This window comes from Pelodiscus sinensis, chromosome 4, assembly GCF_049634645.1.
Source record: "Pelodiscus sinensis isolate JC-2024 chromosome 4, ASM4963464v1, whole genome shotgun sequence".
NCBI lineage: Eukaryota > Metazoa > Chordata > Testudines > Trionychidae > Pelodiscus > Pelodiscus sinensis.
Window position 1 is genome coordinate 111,497,407 of NC_134714.1, and position 18,666 is coordinate 111,516,072.

The 18,666-nt window shown below is 44.2% G+C and overlaps 1 protein-coding gene across 7 annotated transcripts in view; it reads right to left on the reverse strand.

The window, feature by feature from the left end:
* The window catches only part of PLEKHA7 (pleckstrin homology domain containing A7), a 291,921-nt gene extending 273,475 nt beyond the window's left edge, over positions 1 to 18,446 (reverse strand). For 2 of the 7 annotated variants that reach the window (XM_075928057.1, XM_075928058.1), the window contains exons 1-3: positions 17,965 to 18,445; positions 17,786 to 17,862; positions 17,598 to 17,655 (exon numbers count right to left, since the gene is read on the reverse strand). In XM_075928057.1, the coding sequence (XP_075784172.1) occupies positions 17,598 to 17,655; positions 17,786 to 17,862; positions 17,965 to 18,053 (224 nt within the window). In that variant the 5' untranslated portion in view covers positions 18,054 to 18,445. Of the gene's footprint in view, positions 1 to 17,597; positions 17,656 to 17,785; positions 17,863 to 17,964 lie in introns of all 7 variants that reach the window. The other 5 variants (XM_075928055.1, XM_075928056.1, XM_075928060.1 and 2 more) reach the window with 5 other exon arrangements.
* Between the last annotated feature and the right edge of the window lie 220 nt (positions 18,447 to 18,666).

The window sequence follows — 18,666 nt, forward strand, 5'->3', positions numbered from 1 at the left end:
CCTGAAAATAATCAGTGTAGACAGCTCCTTCTTGCGCAAGAGCCTCTTCTGCGAAAATGGTAACAACCAGTCATTAATACTAGGAAATGTATGTATTAACATTATATAAGGAAATGTGGTTACTGACTCTATGCTTTAGAGTCTGTAACCAAACAAAGGGAGAAACAGGTTTTCTTCCAGACAAGAGGAAGGACAGTTATCTCCCTCTCTCTAACATAAATTGAGTACAGTGATGCTTACGTTGCAAAGCAATTCAATCACATCAGAGGTGAACAGGTGAAACAAACTAACATGAGAACACACTGGAGATTTAGCCTCAGAGGTTCACCCTGACTCTGGTGATAAAAACAAACTTTGGGAAATAGAAAGAAAAGCAAAAGACAATTTGGTTATTCATCACAGAGAGAATAAGGTGGTCAGCACTCTTTGCACCCATGTGGGTCGGTGACGTTGAGAAGTAGAGTTAGGTGAGAAAACTGCTTTAGACAGGCCTTGGTTTGGAGCCTCTAAAGGTAACATGCATTCTTTCTGAAGCATTCATGTTATTTCTATTTTTTATTATTTCTATCATTGTCTGCTTCTACTATCTTTCCTTAATATGACTTAAAATCTCTGTTCTTTATTAATGTTTATTCTTGTTTTATTATAAATTAATCTCAGTGCTGCTGTATTAAAGTAAAGCATGCATCTGTGATAGAATCTATCCATGTTCACAACCTACACATGACTGCAATAAATGTTCATACAAGGAATGCTTTTTGAGGTACCATTTAAAAATATGTGTTCGTCGGTGCTCTCTTGATAACGTGTTTTTTGCAAACCACTCAGCAATTCCGAAACAGAAACTGGCAAACAGTTCTGTCCTAAGCAAAGGAATGCATGCTTGCCTTAATTTGCATTGAAGCAGTAAACAGAGTCATGAAGCATGGAGGGAAGACAAAGGATGTTCAAATGAGGGGAGGCCAGCAGGGAATATCCTTCCGTATGTCCTAGGTCTCAGCTAGAAACGTTTTTCTAATGGGATACTGAAACTATGAAAAAGGATCAAACATCCCCAAGGAACACCTCTCTCTCCCTCTGCTCGCTGCATTCCTGCACCTGCAGATACAATGGAAGCAGCCATTGAATTCTGGGGGAAGTCCTGACCTAAAAAATTTTGTCAGACAGACTGCAGAAAGCATGTGGTGAGAATATCTCGCTCTGAATCTTATGCACTTTGTTGATAGGCACCAGTAAGTTTTTTGTGACTATTTCTGATTTTTATGCCTCATTTCTTGTAATCACTGAAAACATTTCCTTGACTTGTTTGGGGTTTTTGGTTGGTTGGTTGGTTGACCTATCTAATGTGTTCAAGTTGAAGTGTCTGGGTAATTCCATTTAGTGTAACAAGATAGGTGCATATTATTCTCTTCAATGAATAACGGACTAGGACAGGGTCACTGGGCGGGAGAAGGTTAACATTGTTCTGAGGACTGAGAAAGCTCCACCACTTTCACTTTATGGGCATGCTCCAGTTGCACAGATATAAAACAGTAACTCTGCTCAGCTCAAGTGGGGCTGATTGCTTGAGGAAGAGGATATGCAATGCCTGCCCCAGGCAAGCTGCAGCAAAAACCCAGGCATAAAGGCACCACAAGCCAGGTTGAAGGCCAGAAGCCTCATGGGGTCCAGAGATAATCGGGTGTGTGCCCAGGCCGGTAAGTGACAGCACGGGGCCACATGCCAGGCACCGTAGTTCCCTCTCAGTTGCACGCTTGTGCGCGCAAAGGAAATTTCTACCCCACCCATCTCCTAAGCAGAGCCATGCAGCAGCATGGTGGGAGGCATGCTCAGTCTGCTGGGGCTGGAGGAACCACGTGATTGGTGGGAGGGCTGGCAGCTTCTCCGACTGGCTGGGGCCAAAGGAACTTCATGGCTGGCTGTCAGGTGGGCATCTGCTCCAGCTGGCTGGGGCCGAAGGAACCATGTGGCTGGCGAGCGGCTACTCCAGCAGCCCAGGACTGGAGGAACAGCATGGCTGGCGGGTAGGTGGCTGCTCCGGGCTGGAGGAACCTCGTGGCTGGCGGGCGGGCTGGCAGCTGCTCCAACTGGCCAGGGCCAGAGGAACCATGTGGTGAGCAGGCGGGCAGTTGCTCCAGCTGGCCGGGACCGGAGAAACCACATGGCTGGCAGGCAGGCAGCAAAATATCACGTGACAGCTTAAAATTAATCACCATAATTAATATGCACATTCATTATTTACAGTAATGAATACACAAATGTGTCTGCCAATCCGCCAAAAGATTTTTTAATGAGTTTGCCGGTCCGCGGTATAAAAAAGGTTGGGAACCACGGGACTCTATTATACTTGTGTTTTGGAATTGATTAGAGTAAGGTGCATCATGACTGTATATTCTATCACTTCTCACTTAAGATCTGGTAAACTGCCTTACTGAATACTCAGTAAGGAAAAGTCTGTGTAAAATAGATAGGCTTATGTTTTATGGCCAGACTTTGAACCCTGTATACATGGATTGATAATGGAAATACAGACACAAGTTTAAATAGGTTCATCGTGGACTTGTTTCTATAGTTATTAGGCATGAAATACTACAGGGAAGAAATGAACTGTAAACCATTTTACCTTTGTAAGCTTATTTGAAAAAGTTAGAAGGTTAACTTATCAAAAAATGTATCTGGTTTATAGGCTCTCCAGTGATCCTGGGCAATCTTAGAATCTTTGTGTAGATATTTTTCATTAAATGCTGTTTACCCCAAAAACTCCATTGGCATGTTTTCTGAGGTGCAGAGAGCCCAACCTCCATACCCCTACCCACAGCACTACCACACACAGCACCACTAGCACACCCACATTCCCAGACATCCTGCCACTACACACTTCACCATTTCCACACACTCTCCCCCAACACACAGTGCCATCAGAATCTACATGCACATAGGGTTGCCAGATGGTTTCAACAAAAATACGGGACACACTTGACATCACAATCTACATTACATCTTATTTAGAAAATACCGGCCATTTATATTTTTATCATTTATATTTTTTCAATTTGTTTCCTGAACAGAAAGCTCAAATACTGGACTGTCCTGTTCAAAACCAGACACCTGGCAACCCTACACACACATGCGCACACACACACTACCAACAGGCACTGCTGGTACACCCTGTATATGTCATATACACCCTGCCCATACACAGACAACACATCCCCTCCACAGAGCACACCAGCACCTCCTCTGGGGCCTAAACCCATCCTGATTGGTAAAGGGTGGTGAGAGCAGTTCTTAGAGGGGTCACACTACCCACTTCTGGACAATCACTCTGCCCCGGAATGCCCCCAAATTGGTCAAATCTGCACTTGGGGTGGTCCTATGGGGCCCAAACCCATCCCTTCTGATAGGGAACAGTGGGAGAGTTCTTAGACGGGTCACAGGACATCATTTACTTCCAGTCATGTGTCCATCTTGACCCCAGAAGTGCTACCCCCAGGGGTGGGACTTCCTGTGGCACAGGCCTAATGGGTATGGGGCATGGCTAACATTTGGTTGATGGTAGAGCCATTATATCATGTGTCCCCATTTTTGGTTCAGAAAATATGGTCACCATACTGTTAGTTCCTTGCTCTTAGTGAAAGACCTTCTTGTGCCAGTTTAGTTTAATCAAAAAAGCATCTCCCCGCTGCAACTAAACATTTATCTCAAATCAACAGAGTTGTTTCAATTCTGAGTCAAAGTCATTTTCTTCAGCTGAAGACTTTTTTTCCCCATGAACACATAGCTGTTCTAATTGATATTACCTTTCAGAGGGAGGTAATAATCTCCCTCACAAAGTCTGTTTACATTAATTTTTTTTTGTTTGGGGTTTTAAAAACCCATGAATACGTTTGTATACATTAGTCTGGATACTCCCCAAACGTTTGTTCCAGGGTACAAAATGTTCACTGTTTGCACCAGAGATCACTCTAAAGTAAGCCACAAATATTTTTATATTGTGGGACATATTTGGGAAGATGATGCGTTAGAAACACTGACTGCCCTTGAGTTAATTGGATCAAATATATTTGTGGAGCTTAATTAATATTTGTACAACATTTTAAATACAAAATATTGTACATATTGTCAGGACCTTAAGGTTGATTTAATTGGGATTGGTCCTGCCTTGGGCTGGGGGCTGGACTTGATGGCCATTTAAGGTCTCTTCCAGCTCTATGATTCTATGAATTCTGCACATTAAGGAATTTGCCACATTTTTAGTAAGACTCTGCATTTTCCATTAGACTCTAAGATCATGGCTTCAAGCAAGTTGCACTGATTTAACAAAACTGGCATAGCAGTTACACTTGTAAATATACATAGGCCTAAATAAAGAGAAATTAGATTTCTAGCCTTTATGTTTGCAAAGAAACCTTTAAAAATAGGAAAAGAGTGAAAATTGGAATAGTGCCTTACCTTTTAAATATCCAGTGCTCTGAAATAATAGCTTTAAGTGTAAGCTGTCCTATTTATCTAAACAGGATGTTAACTCAAACTCAAGGCATCCATTTAAATTCTAATGGACACATCCAACTAATACAATTAACCCACAACCCTAAATTGCTTCCCATGACTTCAAAGGTGCTAATTTTCAGTCTTCCTCCTGAACATTTTTATAATGCAGTTAAGCATTGTCGGTACAAATATATGTAGCACACAGAAAACCAAAGGTCAACATAAATTGACTATCAAGTTAATTGGTTCAGAGACAGCTGTACTGACTAAACAATACATAAAATTAATGCAATTCAAGTCTCAATTTCTTAATGTACTTGAAGAGGTCTCTGATCTCCCAAGCTGCCATACAACTATGCTGCAAAATTTAGAAGTCTCGTCAGAGCTTTTAGGTCAGGTCTGCCACACATTACACAGGACATTGATTAAGATGAAGAAATACACCAGTGCTTTTTATATTGCATTTGTCTTATTAAATGCAGAAATTCATTACAGCATTCAAGTGCAGAGTCTTCAATTCAATAAGATTTCACACAAATCCAATAAACTGGACAGATACTGTACTTGGAGATAACTGGGTATTAACAACACAATTTGTAAAAGGAGGATACAGAAGAGGTGAGAGAACAGGACCAGTGTTCCCTCTAAGCTGTGCAACTGCTTCACAGGTGATTAGTCAGTCCTGCCCAGTCACTCAGCTCCTGGCATGGAGCCCTGAGCCTCTGACTGGGTGAAGCTGATCAATCACCTGTGAAGCTGTGCTGCAATGCAGCTTAGAGGGAACACTGCACAGGACCTCCACAGCTGTTGTTAAAATTAGGAAAAATTCAAAGCAGATGAACCATACATTATTTGATTTGGGGCTGCAGTGAGATATTCATTTGACTTATGTTCTTCATATTACACTTCTAACATGCAATGCTTACTTTTCAAATTCTCAGAACTAGAACATGCAAAAAACATTGGGATAATCTATCTGCATGCTAGCTAATAAGATTGTGATGCATTTAACAGGCATATCTTCATCACCACAACCTCCATCACACCTGACTTAACCACTCTGCAATTATTTTACACCCTAAACCAAAGATGGGCAATAAGACAGCAGCAGTTCTACAGGGGCTAACCCTGGCTGTCTGCCAGTTTCCTACCATTAACTGGGAATGGCCATCTGTGGCCAACAGGAGCTTCCAGAGTCCATACTTGAATAGGCAAGGTAAATGGCTGCATTGCTGTAATCAGGGACTAATCCTGAAGAGTCGTGTCTGGCCCACGGGCCGGTTATTGTCCACTACTGCCTTAGGCCAAAAAAAGATGTCCATCATTATGACGGCAATCTGCAGCCAATGGGAGCTGTACTCTAAGGCCATCAAAATTTATCCTAAGAATCACATCTCCCAAGTTTGCTTATGAGAATGTCATGTTTCAAAAGCCTTAATAAAAATCAAGACATCACATCTGCTGCTTGCCCTCATCTACTAGACCAAAGTATAAAATTAGATTGATTTTGCTTTATTTGATCTTGCCAACATGGCCTACTCAATGATGCTCTTGTTTAAATTATATAAAAAAGCCACCATTTTAAAATACAGATAGCATACATATTATTGTACAAGTTAGATTAAGTCAGAATGTAGCTACCTGAAAATAAACTATCACTAGCAAGTATGTTTGGGCAAAAGCAGCAGACAAAGTACCAAAATAATAAAGTACAAACAAAACAGATCTTTAAATGCCCAAGGTTTAATTCAACTTCAGGTACACAAGCAGCATAAGCTATCTCTGCTGGAAACAAAATGTTCTTGGTGAAAAGAAAATAAAGACATGTTACTGCTTTATTTAACAAGATAATTATCTTGGATCCTGAAATAAGCAGCAAATCTTCATATTAGGAAGCAACTGACACAGCAACTGACCCATTGACTCGGGGGGGGGGGGGGAGAGGGAGGGATTCCCTACCTAAATAGACATGGGAATGTATACACAGTGAGACAAATCTGTTCATTTATTGGATATCATTTGCTGATTTAAACCATTAACTTTTATTTTCTTAGTGATCCAGGTAACTGAACACCAGACAATGATAACTGATCATGAAAACAGTCCTGGTAAATCATCAGTGAGAAGCACATGACTTCTAAGAAATGTCTAAGAAAGCCACTCTCTAATCCTGTTAGTAAGAATAATTTTGTAATTGGGTGTTTATTGTTGATGTAACTTTCCAGGCCTGTGAACATGGCTCTGAACAAAATATCCTTTAATTTTACAGGAAGTGTTTTTCTTCTAACTTTTGTCAATCCTATTTTCCCATCCAAACACCCACTATTATGGCATCTCACGTAAAGGCAAGTATGAAAAAAATGTTGCTTTACTGACCAACCGAAAGCACATCCATGAAGCGTCTCGGGGACAATTCAACTCTCAAACATAACTGATCATTCTGGTAAATTAGGTGCAATAGGTTTTACTGCTATAGACATAGAATAAGACCCCTCTTTTTTTTGAAGCCAGGTATTCAGAGGTTAAAACTGCATAGTACACACTTAAGTACAAAAAACAGTAGCTCAACAGGATGCCAATGTAATCTGTTAAAACTTTATTACATTTGTCTCAATTTTTGGTTACCTATTACCATTGTCATCTGGCACTACAAAGATTGGCAGAACATCTGGTACTACAAAGATTGAGAAGCAGAAGTCCATTTCACAATGTGTATAACATATTCCATATTGAAAGAAATCTGTAGATTTGCAAAAGCCAATAACTCAGTTTTGTAGTTTTTTATATTTCTATCATACCTTAAAAATTGGCTGCTCACTTTGCTCTGAGATCAGATTTTAATATAATAATCTAAGCAGAGTTACTCAAAATTACCACATTAGCCAGAGATGCAAAGCACAGTGTGCATACCTCAGTTTACATAGCACTGGGCATCCTAGAGTTACCATAAACAGAATAGCAATCTCCTTGATCAGACCAGTTAAAGTAAACCACATATAAATCAGAAAATTCTGTGCTATTCAAGTGCATTTATCTCATGGATATATTTATAATACGGATGTTAATCATGCAACTGACTACAAGCTAACTAATAATCCTGGTCTTATCAGTTAATCCTCACAACTACATGCCCCCGCACCCACTGCCTCTGTATCAGAGGCAGCAAGAGGAGGAGGCAGGAGGAGCCAATACACATGGGGAGTTGGCTTTTAAACAGGCTCTCTACCCATTGCCAGCTCCACAGAGCCACCCACCCCACAGAGGCAGCACCAGCTTCTATGCAGTCACCTGGCCCCTCCCCCACACTGCTGCCTCTCCACAAGCTCCCATCTTCCCTCCCCCAACGCATAAAAGTGTAACTACCAAAAATTCCAGTAGTCACATGTTTATAGAAACATACAATAGTTAACATCCCTAATTTGTAATTTGAAAACACAGATCAACAGACCCAGAAGAGTACCCAGACATGAACTACTTCAAGATAGGCCAAGAAGATAAAACTGAATTCCACTTGTCATCACCTATAGCCCACAATTTAAACCCCTCCAACGCATTATCAACAATCTACAAACTATCCTGGAAAATGACCCCTCACTTTCACAGGCCTGGGGGGCAGGGGAGGAGAAAGCCAATCTTCGCCTAAAGACAAGCCTGTAACCTCAAACAAATTCTAATAACCACGCAACATACCTCCATCATAATCATCCAGGAACCCACCCCTCTAATAAGCAACTCTGTCCAAACATCTACACAAGTGATTTCATCACTGGACCCAACCACATCAGCCACTACATCAGGGGCTCATCTAACTGCACATCCACTAATACGATCTATGCCATCAAATACCAGCAATGCCCCACTGCAACGTATACTGGCCAAACTGGACCGTCTCTATGGGAAAGAATTAATGGATACAAATCAGATATCTGAAAAGGCAACACACAGAAACAGGGGTTTAAGTTGTGGGCTATTGGTGATGACAAGTGGCATTCTGTTTTCCCTTCTTGGCCTGTCCTGAAGTAGTTCATGTCTGGGTATTTTTTTGGCTCTGTTGATCTATTTTTTCCACTTCTCCGAGTGAGCATTTCAGTCTTAGGGTACGTCTAGACTACATGCCTCTGTCGCCAGAGGCATGTAGATTAGGCTAACAGACATAGTAAAATGAAGCGGCGATTTAAATAATCGCCGCTTCATTTAAATTTACATAGCTGCCATGCTGAGCCAACAAACAGCTGATCAGCTGTTTGTCGGCTCAGTGCGATAGTCTGGACGCGCGGGTGTCGACATCAAAGGTATTTGTTGACCACTCAGGTAAACCTCATCCCAGGAGGTTTTACTATGTCTGGTAGCCTAATCTACATGCCACTGGTGACAGAGGCATGTAGTCTAGACGTACCCTTAAGAATGCTCTATATAGATCCTGTAGGTGTTTGTCTTGGTCTGTGGGATTGGAGTAAATCTGGTTGTATCTTAGGGCTTGGATGTATATAATAGATTGAGAAATGTGTCTGGGATGGAAGCTAGAGGCATGAAGGTAAGTGTAGCGGTCGGTAGGTTTCCACTATAGGGTGGTGGAAATCTGTCCATCATTTAATTGTACTATAGTGTCAAGGAAATAGATCTCTCATGTGGATTGATCCAGACTGAGGTTGATGGTGGGGTAAAAGTTGTTGAAATCCCTGTGAAATTCTTCAAAGGGTCTCTTTCCCATGGGTCCATATGATGATGATATCATCAATGTAACGTAAGTAGAGTAAGAGTGATAGGGGTCAAGAGCTGAGGAAACGTTGTTCAAGGTCAGCCATAAAGATGTTAGCATATTGTGGGGCCATGCAGGTGCCCATGAGTGTACCGCTAACTTGAAGATACAAATTGTCTCCGAATCAGAAGTAGCTGTGGGTGAGGACAAAGCCGCAGAGCTCTGTAACCAGGTATGCAGTGCTGTCATTGGGGATGGTGTTCCCAGGAGTGGGCAAAAGGGCCTCTGAGGGCCAGATTAAGCCCGCCAAGCTGGTTGATTCAGCCCACGGAGGCCTGTCGCTCCCTCACCCCCAGGCCAATTAGAGCCTGGGGACAGGAGAGTGCGCGAAACTTCCTCCCGCCCTGGCAGGACCACACAGCACTTTGAAGTGCCATAAGCTACTCGCAGAGCGGTAAGACACATCACGCGCTCCCCTGATCCCAAGCCCTGATAGGCCTGGGGATGGGATAAGTGTGCAACGTTTCCTCTGCTCTGCTCTGCTCTGCCCTCCCTCCCCCCGCTCTGTGAGGAGCACGCAACACTACAAAGTGCTGTACGCTCGCGCAGGACGGGGGGGGAAGGGAGAGGGCAGAGGAAACTTTGCCCTGTTCCTCTACCCCCAGGCCCTAACTGGCCTGGGGGTGAGGGGAGCATGCAAAGCCTCCTCCCACCCTGTGAAGAGGGCATAGCACTTTGAAGTGTGGCTTTTCAAGTGAAGCTTCCTTCACCATGATCCGACCCTACGAGGAGCACACAGCACTTCGCGTGCTCCCCCACCCTCACGCCAATCAGGGTCTGTGGGTGGGGTAGCCCAGAAACATCCTGGCCCCACGCCTTCTGGGGCAGCCCGGGGCCACTTCAAAAAAAAATTTTTTTTTAAGTGGCCCCCAGACAAAAATTATTGCACACCCCTGTGATAGCCTGTAATCCGTCTTCATGTGGCATGTTGGTATAAAGAGCTTCTATGTCCATGGTGACCAGGATGCTGTTTTCAGGAAGATTACTGATGTTTTGTAGTTTCCTCAGGAAGTCAGTGGCGTCTCAAAGATAGCTAGGAGTGCTGGTAGCATAGGGTCTATGGAGAGAGTCAATATAGCCAGATAATCCTGTTGTAAGTATGACAATGCTTGAGATAATGGGTCATCCATGATTTCCAGGTTTGTGTACCTTGAGTAGCAGATAGAAAACTCCTGGTTGGGGATAATGTGGGTGTTAGTGTAAATTTGGTCCTGAGCAGCATCAGGGAGCTTCATGAGCAGTTGTTTTAGGGTTTTTTGGTATTCTTTAGTGGGATTACAGGAGAGAAGCTTGTAGAATCTGGTGTTGATGAGTTGTCTGGTCACCTTCTGCTCATAATCTGTTCTGTTCATGACTACAGCATCCCCTTTGTCAGCCTCTTTGATTATGATGTTAGAATTGTTTTTGAAGCTATGTATAGCATTGCGTCCTGCATGATTGAGGTTATATGATATTGTTTGTTGACAATGTAAGCCCGTGCACATTTGCAGAAGCAATCGATGTAGAAGTCAAGACTCTTGTTATAACCATTAATAGGGGGTCCACATAGAAGCCTTCCTCTGGTGGGATTGGCAGGGGGAAGTTACAAGGTCAGGGTGTTGTACATCGGTGTGTTGGAAATATTCCTTTAGGCGGAGGTGGCGAAAATTGGCTTACAGATCTCCACAGGACTGAATTTTATTCGTAGGGGTGGTGAGGCAGAAGGAGCATCCTTGAGATAGGACAAATTCCTCTGCTGGGTTAAGAGTGTGGTTGCACAGGTTGACAGTGTTGCTAGGTGAGTTGAAAGTATTGGGAATGAGATATCCTGAGGTGTGAAGGAGTTTGGATAGCTTATTGTCCTTTTTCTTCTGCAGGGAGATGAAGTAATCCTTGTAGGTAGTTTACTGAGTTTTAGTAAAGCCTGGAAAAGAGGAAGTGTGTGTGGAAGCTTGTTTTTTTTTTATGAGAGTTTCTAATGTTGAGAGGTTCTCCTTGATTTGCTTCTGTTTGTTATATAGTATGACGATAAGGTGGTTACTGCGTTTCTTCCTAACGTTTTTTAAACTAATTTGTGTGTGTAATATTTAGTAAGAGCCATGTGTTTTTAAAACGCTTGAAAATATGAATAGCGCATCTTTCAATACATAGGAAAACACTGAATACGCATTAAAAACAACACCATCGTTGTAATCAATGAATGCAAATACATCTCTATTCTGATCTTTCATCCCCAAAGAAGAGTAAAAGTTGTTACATGAGCCATAGATGAGAGACATTGCTTAAAACAAATCAATGAAATATCTTGAGCTATTTTAAGCACTGATTTCCAGTTAACTTAGTTTTCTAAATACCAAAACTGCCTTTGAACATACTATTGCCATTAAAATCAGTTCTATGGACTACAACTGTCAAAGTTTCATCATTTTAATAATGTAGTACACTTTCTTCTGATATGTTACATAAGTTTTTCTATATTGCCACAGGCAGATAAAGCCCTGTTACAATTATCTGAACAAGACTGCTTGGCAGGGTAGAGTATTTTACATAGATATACCTCTCAATTATTTTAATAAACTATAAAAAGGCAATGTAAGCATAAAGTTTACATAACTTCTGTTTCTCATTCAGCTTAACACTCCTTTAGATGTTTAGTGGAAGCAGTAACCTAATGATCACATACTAAAAAAGATGTGTACAGAGAGAGAGAGAGAGAGAGAGTAAAATCACTTGTTTCAGTATTTTCCCTGTATTCACCTTATTTTCTCCCAAAGCAAGGAGTTTATCAAGCCAATTCACCAATATGTGCCAGTAACTAAACTGTCTGAAACCACTCTGAGCTAGATTAACAGATCAACAGTGCTTTCACTCACTTCTATTACAGCTGCACTCACTCATCAATCCAGTATTCTTTCTATAATGACTAGATGGAAAGCAACTGTGCCTAAGGCTACAACCAACCACTAGAGAATAGAAAATAAAGCCAATTTATACTATATTCTGCTCTCCTAGACTCATAGGTCCACCCACCATGATGCCTCCAGGCAAAGAACACAAATTCTAGTATCACTTCTCAATCTATGCATCTCTAAAAGTAGCACACTGCTCTGTGACCCTAATCACTGTATTCTCTGTGGCTACGTCTACACTGGCCCCTTTTCCGAAAGGGGCATGCTAATTTTACAGGTCGTAATAGGGAAATCCGCGGGGGATTTAAATATCCCCCGCGGCATTTAAATAAAAATGTCCACCGCTTTTTTCCGGCTTTTAGAAAAGCCGGAAGAGAGCGTCTACACTGGCCCCGATCCTCCGGAAAAAAGCCCTTTTCCGGAGGATCTCTTATTCTTACTTCAAAGTAGGAATAAGAGATCCTCCGGAAAAGGGCTTTTTTCCGGAGGATCGGGGCCAGTGTAGACGCTCTCTTCCGGCTTTTCTAAAAGCCAGAAAAAAGCGGCGGACATTTTTATTTAAATGCCGTGGGGGATATTTAAATCCCCCGCGGATTTCACTATTACAACCTGTAAAATTAGCATGCCCCTTTCAGAAAAGGGGCCAGTGTAGACGTAGCCTGTGTGTTCAGTCTTCAAAAAATCAGAGCAATATAAATGCAATAGGTTAAATAATTGTTTCAATTTTTCACCATAAAACTTGTGTTGAATCAATTTTTTTCAGGCAGAATTTAAAAGAATAAATGTGTTCAAAAGATTTGTTTCCTTGATCTGATATTGATGTAGGTGAGCCATACACTAATAAATCAAGTCTTTTCAGCATTTTAGAAAGGCATCTTGTCAACTGATTTGATTTTTATTTCACAAGTCAGCATTCAATGACTCCATGAGAGGAAAAATATTAATCAGGTTCACAGACAGTTTTCTTCCTTCAATCAAAAATTCAACTCAAGAAAGCTTTAAACTTAGAAAGTGCAATCCAATTTTGATTCACATTAGGTTAGACCCATTATTATTGCTACTTAGTTTATAGAAATGTTTAAAATAGGCTTGAGAGTCTAGTTGCTTGGTCTGAGTTTTGCTTTAAGGAGTTTGCTTAATGTTACCAATATTTGTATTCCTCAAAAAACTTGAATAGATTGACATTTTAAGGAACTAGGCGAAGAAGGGTTGAAAGTCTATATGAAATAAAATGTTTTAAACGGGTACTGTAATAGATAAAAAGATTATTTTCAATTTTCTCATTTTAAATATAAACCTACTAAGTGTGGTTGTTAACTAACAGGTATTCATTTAAACAATAGTACAGAGGAAATACTTACATTGAAACACTTGAATTTTTGTTGTATTTCAATAATTGTCCTACAAAAAAAAGTTCATCTACTGATATTCTAATTGAGAGTCAAAATAAATATTGCATAAAGAATTATCTTGTCAAGAAAGAATCTAATTTCATCATTTGCTAGAGTTCATTTCCACTCAGTATAGTAATTTTAGTTGATTAAACAAGAAAAAATGACAATTCTAAAACCAGAAAAGGATAATCCTATCTTAAAAGTAAAGAGTTGGAAGGAGGCACACATCTTGAGATATACTTTCCTTTTTCTTCTGAAAAAAGAAATCAATTATACATCTCTAGCTGATTCGTCAAATATACATATATCTGTAACTAATTTTTGTCAAAGAATTCTCAAGGCTTTTAAATAATGAAGCACATTGGAGTCCCTTTAAAAAGTCATCACCATCAAATGAAGCCTTTAGAATCAGTGCATTTTGCCCCATGGAAAAATAGACCATAAACAGAGTTAAACAGTAAAAAGTGTGTCCTTCCTTTTGCATCAAAGTTTTGCCTTCTTAGTACCGTATTTCAGCCTTGACAGCCCTATTTTGAATGTGTTCCTTTATAAAGTTAACACTTAAAATTAGCAGACAAGTGTTCAATACAACTACATTATAGAGAGAAATAATGCATATGAAGGAGAATGCAAGTACAGGCAGGCCCCTGGTTACGTACAAGATAGGGACTGTAGGTTTGTTCTTAAGTTGAATCTGTATGTAAGTCGGAACTGGCGTCCAGATTCAGCCGCTGCTGAAACTGATCAGTTTCAACAGCGGCTGAATCTGGACGCCAGTTCTGACTTACATACAGATTCAACTTAAGAACCCCAGGCATCCCCAAGTCAGCTGCTGCTGAAACTGATCAGTGGCTGATTCCAGGAAGCCCTGTAGTCAGCCACTGGTCAGTTTCAGCAGCGGCTGACTTGGGGACACCTGGGCAGAGCAGCTGGGGTGCTGCTGGGTTGGTCCAGTAGCGCCGCCGCTCCTCGGCGCTACTGGATCAACCCAGCAGCACCCAAGCTGCTCTGCCCCAGGTGTCCTGATTCAGCTGCTGAAACTGACCAGCAGTGGCTGAATCAGGGCGCCTGGGGCAGAGCAGCTGGGGTGCTGCCCGGTTGGTCCAGTAGCGCCCAGAGCGGCACTACGGGACCAACTGGCAACGCCCCAGCTGCTGTACCACAGGTGTCTGGAGCAAAGCCGCGGAGCACGGGGGCAGCGGGACAGCCCAGACACGCTGTGGCTGTCCTGCTGCCCTCGGGCTCCGTGGCTTTGCTCTGCTTTGCTCCCCGTCCCCCTGGTCTGCAGACCAGGGGGACGGGGAGCAAAGCGGCGGAACACGCGGGCAGCGGACAGGGCTGTCCGCTGCCCACGTGCTCCGCGGCTTGGCTCTGCTTTGCTCCGCTTTGCCCCCCCCCCCCGTCCCTCTGGTCTGCAGACCAGGGGGACGGGGGGGGGGCAAAGCAGAGCCAAGCCGCGGAGCGCACGGCCAGCTGACAGCCCAGACGCGTCTGGGCTGTCAGCTGGCCGCGCGCTTCGCGGCTTGGCTCTGCTTTGCCCCCCCCCCCGTCTCCCTGGTCTGCAGACCAGGGGGATGGGGGGGGGGCAAAGCAGTGCAAAGCAGAGCCAAGCCGCGGAGCACGTGGGCAGCGGACAGCCCTGCCCGCGTGTTCCGCCGCTTTGCTTCCTCTCCCTGGTCTGCTGGAGACCAGGGAGAGGAAGGGCCCCGTTCGTAACTGCGGATCCGACATAAGTCGGATCCGCGTAACTCGGGGACTGCCTGTACAACATATTCTAAAATTAAACTTTAAAAAAAGTATGAATACACTGTGAAGTTCAGGAGAAGTTTCTTGGAATAGACACCCCAAGTTTTATAACTTTCTAGGTACCATGGCAGTCTGCACAGGCAAAGTGAAAAGAACCTCTTGTAATGGAATGACAATCAAGAAACACTAATTATTTCTCTCTTCCTAAATCACAGCGGGTTCAGAATGACAACTTCTACAAATCTCTTAAGCTTGCTAGGCTCCATATATCACCACATAGGTAGAAGGACAGAAGACAACAAATTTCTATATAGCAAGAGTTTTTCAAGAAATGCCAACATATCAAGTGCTCAATTTTCCAATACATTCTGAAGAATGCGAAGTGATAAGGACATCTCATAAATATCAAATCCAAGTACATGAACTGAAAGTTCATATGCTGCACAAATAAAACAATAACTGGTTTTCTGGGAACACCCCAAAAAACACATCATCATCCAGGAAACCCATAAAACATGCAACATGACAATAATCAACTTGATATTTCCTAGCCCAACAATCTTTTTCAGTTGACAACTCCCATTACAAGTTAGTCAATTGAAACAAGAGCCAGTAACATGTAACTTAAAAAAAAAAAGCAGCTATTTTTTCCACAGGACACAGAAACCACTCCATTTGTCCACAAGCACACAAACTCAGAAATTTCCAAATGACTTCATTTTATGGGTTAAAATCTTCATTTACTCCTAGGAGTTTGAAGGTATATTGTGTTATTAGATTGTCAATCTCTTAGTATTTCACTTCTGCTGCAAGCTCTGATACTCAGCACATAGTAGCCATGGGATCCTATTAACACTGAACTATTTCACCTACATAGCCCAAAATGGGAAATGGATCACTTATTATTAAACAGTCCTACATCCTGAATGTTTGCAGGAAGTGACTGGTAATGCTACACCACAGCTTTGAAAGAAGATCAAGTTTTGTTGAATGGACATTTCCCCTGTGCAAGTTATCCTTCTTTAAAGTCTCTAAGGGGCTAAGGGTTTGTTTCTTTTAGGACATAACAGTTCTCCTTTTTATTACACTGCCACAACTGTTCTAGTTTATTCATTTTAACATGCTCACTCCCAAAGATTTTAAAACATAGATTTAAAAGGTGAAGAAATAAATAGGGTTGTGGGGTTGAGGGGGAAAAAAACTATGCAAATACTACAAATAGTCTGGTAGCACTTTATAGACTAACAAAACATGTAGATGGTATCATGAGGTTTCCTGGGCACAGCCCACTTCTTCAGATTTTCAAAAGACTTCAGTCATCTGAAGAAGTGGGCTGTGCCCACAAAACCTCATGATACCATGTACATGTTTTGTTAATCTATGAAGTGCTATCAGACCATTTGTTGTTTTTTCCTGTACAGACTAATTCGGCTACCCCCTGAAGCAATGTAAATACTGTACATGATCAGCGTAGATATTAACGACAAATCCATTATCAGGTTCAGGATGGCAGGGAGCCTGGTATATGGAAATATAGACAAAATTATCCCAGTGTGTTCTTCAATGTAAGCCGGAACACCAGGCCACTTTCTTCCCCTTGCAATACTTAGCTATATACTTATTACCAGCCTAAAGCTACAAGGGTTTATTTACACACCACTTGTACTGTAACGTATCAATCTCTTAGCAGAAGCACCCTGAAAATACGTCTCAGGTTGGGGGTTTTTTTAACCGTTCCCCGCATTAGTGACTAAAGCCCACTAGGATTTAAAGAGCCGCCAGTTCATTCATGCAGCATTGTTTGTAGCCCTCGCCCGGTTGCTGCGGTGCAGCCCCAAACACGCTCCATTCAGCAGGAGCCGAGCAGGCAGCCAAGTTGCAGGCACCGCTCGCGACTCCAGCGCAGCAAGGGAGAGCGCCGGCTGCCCCCACCGCGCAGTGTAAACACCACGGAGAGTAACTTCCTCCCCCCTACCCCCGTCAGGTGAAACTTTTGTTGCTGCTCGAGGGGGAAAACAAACAGAGCAGCGCCCCGCGAGGGAGGGGGAAGCCAGAGCGGGACAAAGCTGGAGACCCTGGGTTTGCACCTCCCGCCCGGGTCCTTGATCCTTTCCCAGCCCCCCACCCCCATTCGTTTTCGCTTTCCCTGCCGCTAATCATTAAACAGGAGCCAAGCGCAGGGCTGCGGGAACCATTTCACACACGCAGGAACCGACCACCCCCCTGCGGGCGGGAGCCGTGAAACCTGCAACTCCCCCTCTCCCCCCAGCTCCGAATAATCGCCGGGGGCCGCCGCGCCGGCGGGAGCGCGATACTCACTCGATGAAGTAGCTGGCTCCCTCTTCAGAGAAGCCCTCCTCCCAGCCGCGGGGCAGATCTGGGGGCAGAGCAAAGGGCGGGGGGGGGAGGTGAGAACTTGGTGCCCTGCAGGGGAGAGAGGGCGCGCGAACCCCCGGCCGCCCAACGGTCGTTACCCGCTGCTCCCGCCCGACACCCCGGGCACCCACCTGAGCGGATCATGTGGCCGGAGTTGACGGGCTCCGCGGTGCGAGGGTGCAGCCAAGTAGTGGCGCGGGTCAGGTCACTGGCGGGAGAAGCGGAAAACAGGCACCTGTTAGTGACGGGCGGGGAGGGGCAGCCCGCGCCAGACCACCCCTCCCGCGCCCCACACACCCCCGCGCCTTACTCGATGAAGAAGACCCGGCCGTCCCTGCAGACGCCATAGGACCAGTGCTCAGGTAGAGTGTCCCGCCCCACCGCCTCCGCCGCCGCCATGTTCGCCGTGCGCACAGCCAGCCGGCCGGCCGGGGAGGGGGTGCCAAGGGGAGCGCGGGCGAGCGGCTGGCGGCGCCCAGTGCCCGGCTCTGCTCAGCAGCGCCACCGCCTCCGGCTGGGAAAGGCGCAGGCTGAGCTCTGCCCGCTCCCCGGAGAAGGGTGGCTGGCCGGTCCCTGGCTGTAGGGCCGAGAGCGGCTCCCTCTTCCCTGGGCAGCCGGCTGCAGAGACAACGGGACTGATCCGCCCCCAGCCGGGAGCCGCTCCGCTCCCTGGGCGCCCCGCTTCTGAGTCCTTCCCCGCATTGAGCCGGGCTCAATGAGCCTCATTCCCGCCAACGCGACTGAAATGCTCCCACGCTCATGGGGGAGATGGGGACACGGGCCGGCGCACCTCCCCTGACTGCCGTGAAGTAACGCCAGCTGGTCAGCGCTGGCTGTTCTCTCCCACCTCTTCTTCCTCAGTGCCAGTGGGCACCAGAGATGGGATACACTGTGTCTGACACACACACCCCGATCCGAGCTTGCATGCTCTGTTCCCTCCTCATTCACTAAGTTCCTCATTTCCCAGCACAAAAAAAGTTTGCCTTGTGGCCCCTGCCAGGGGAGAACGCTA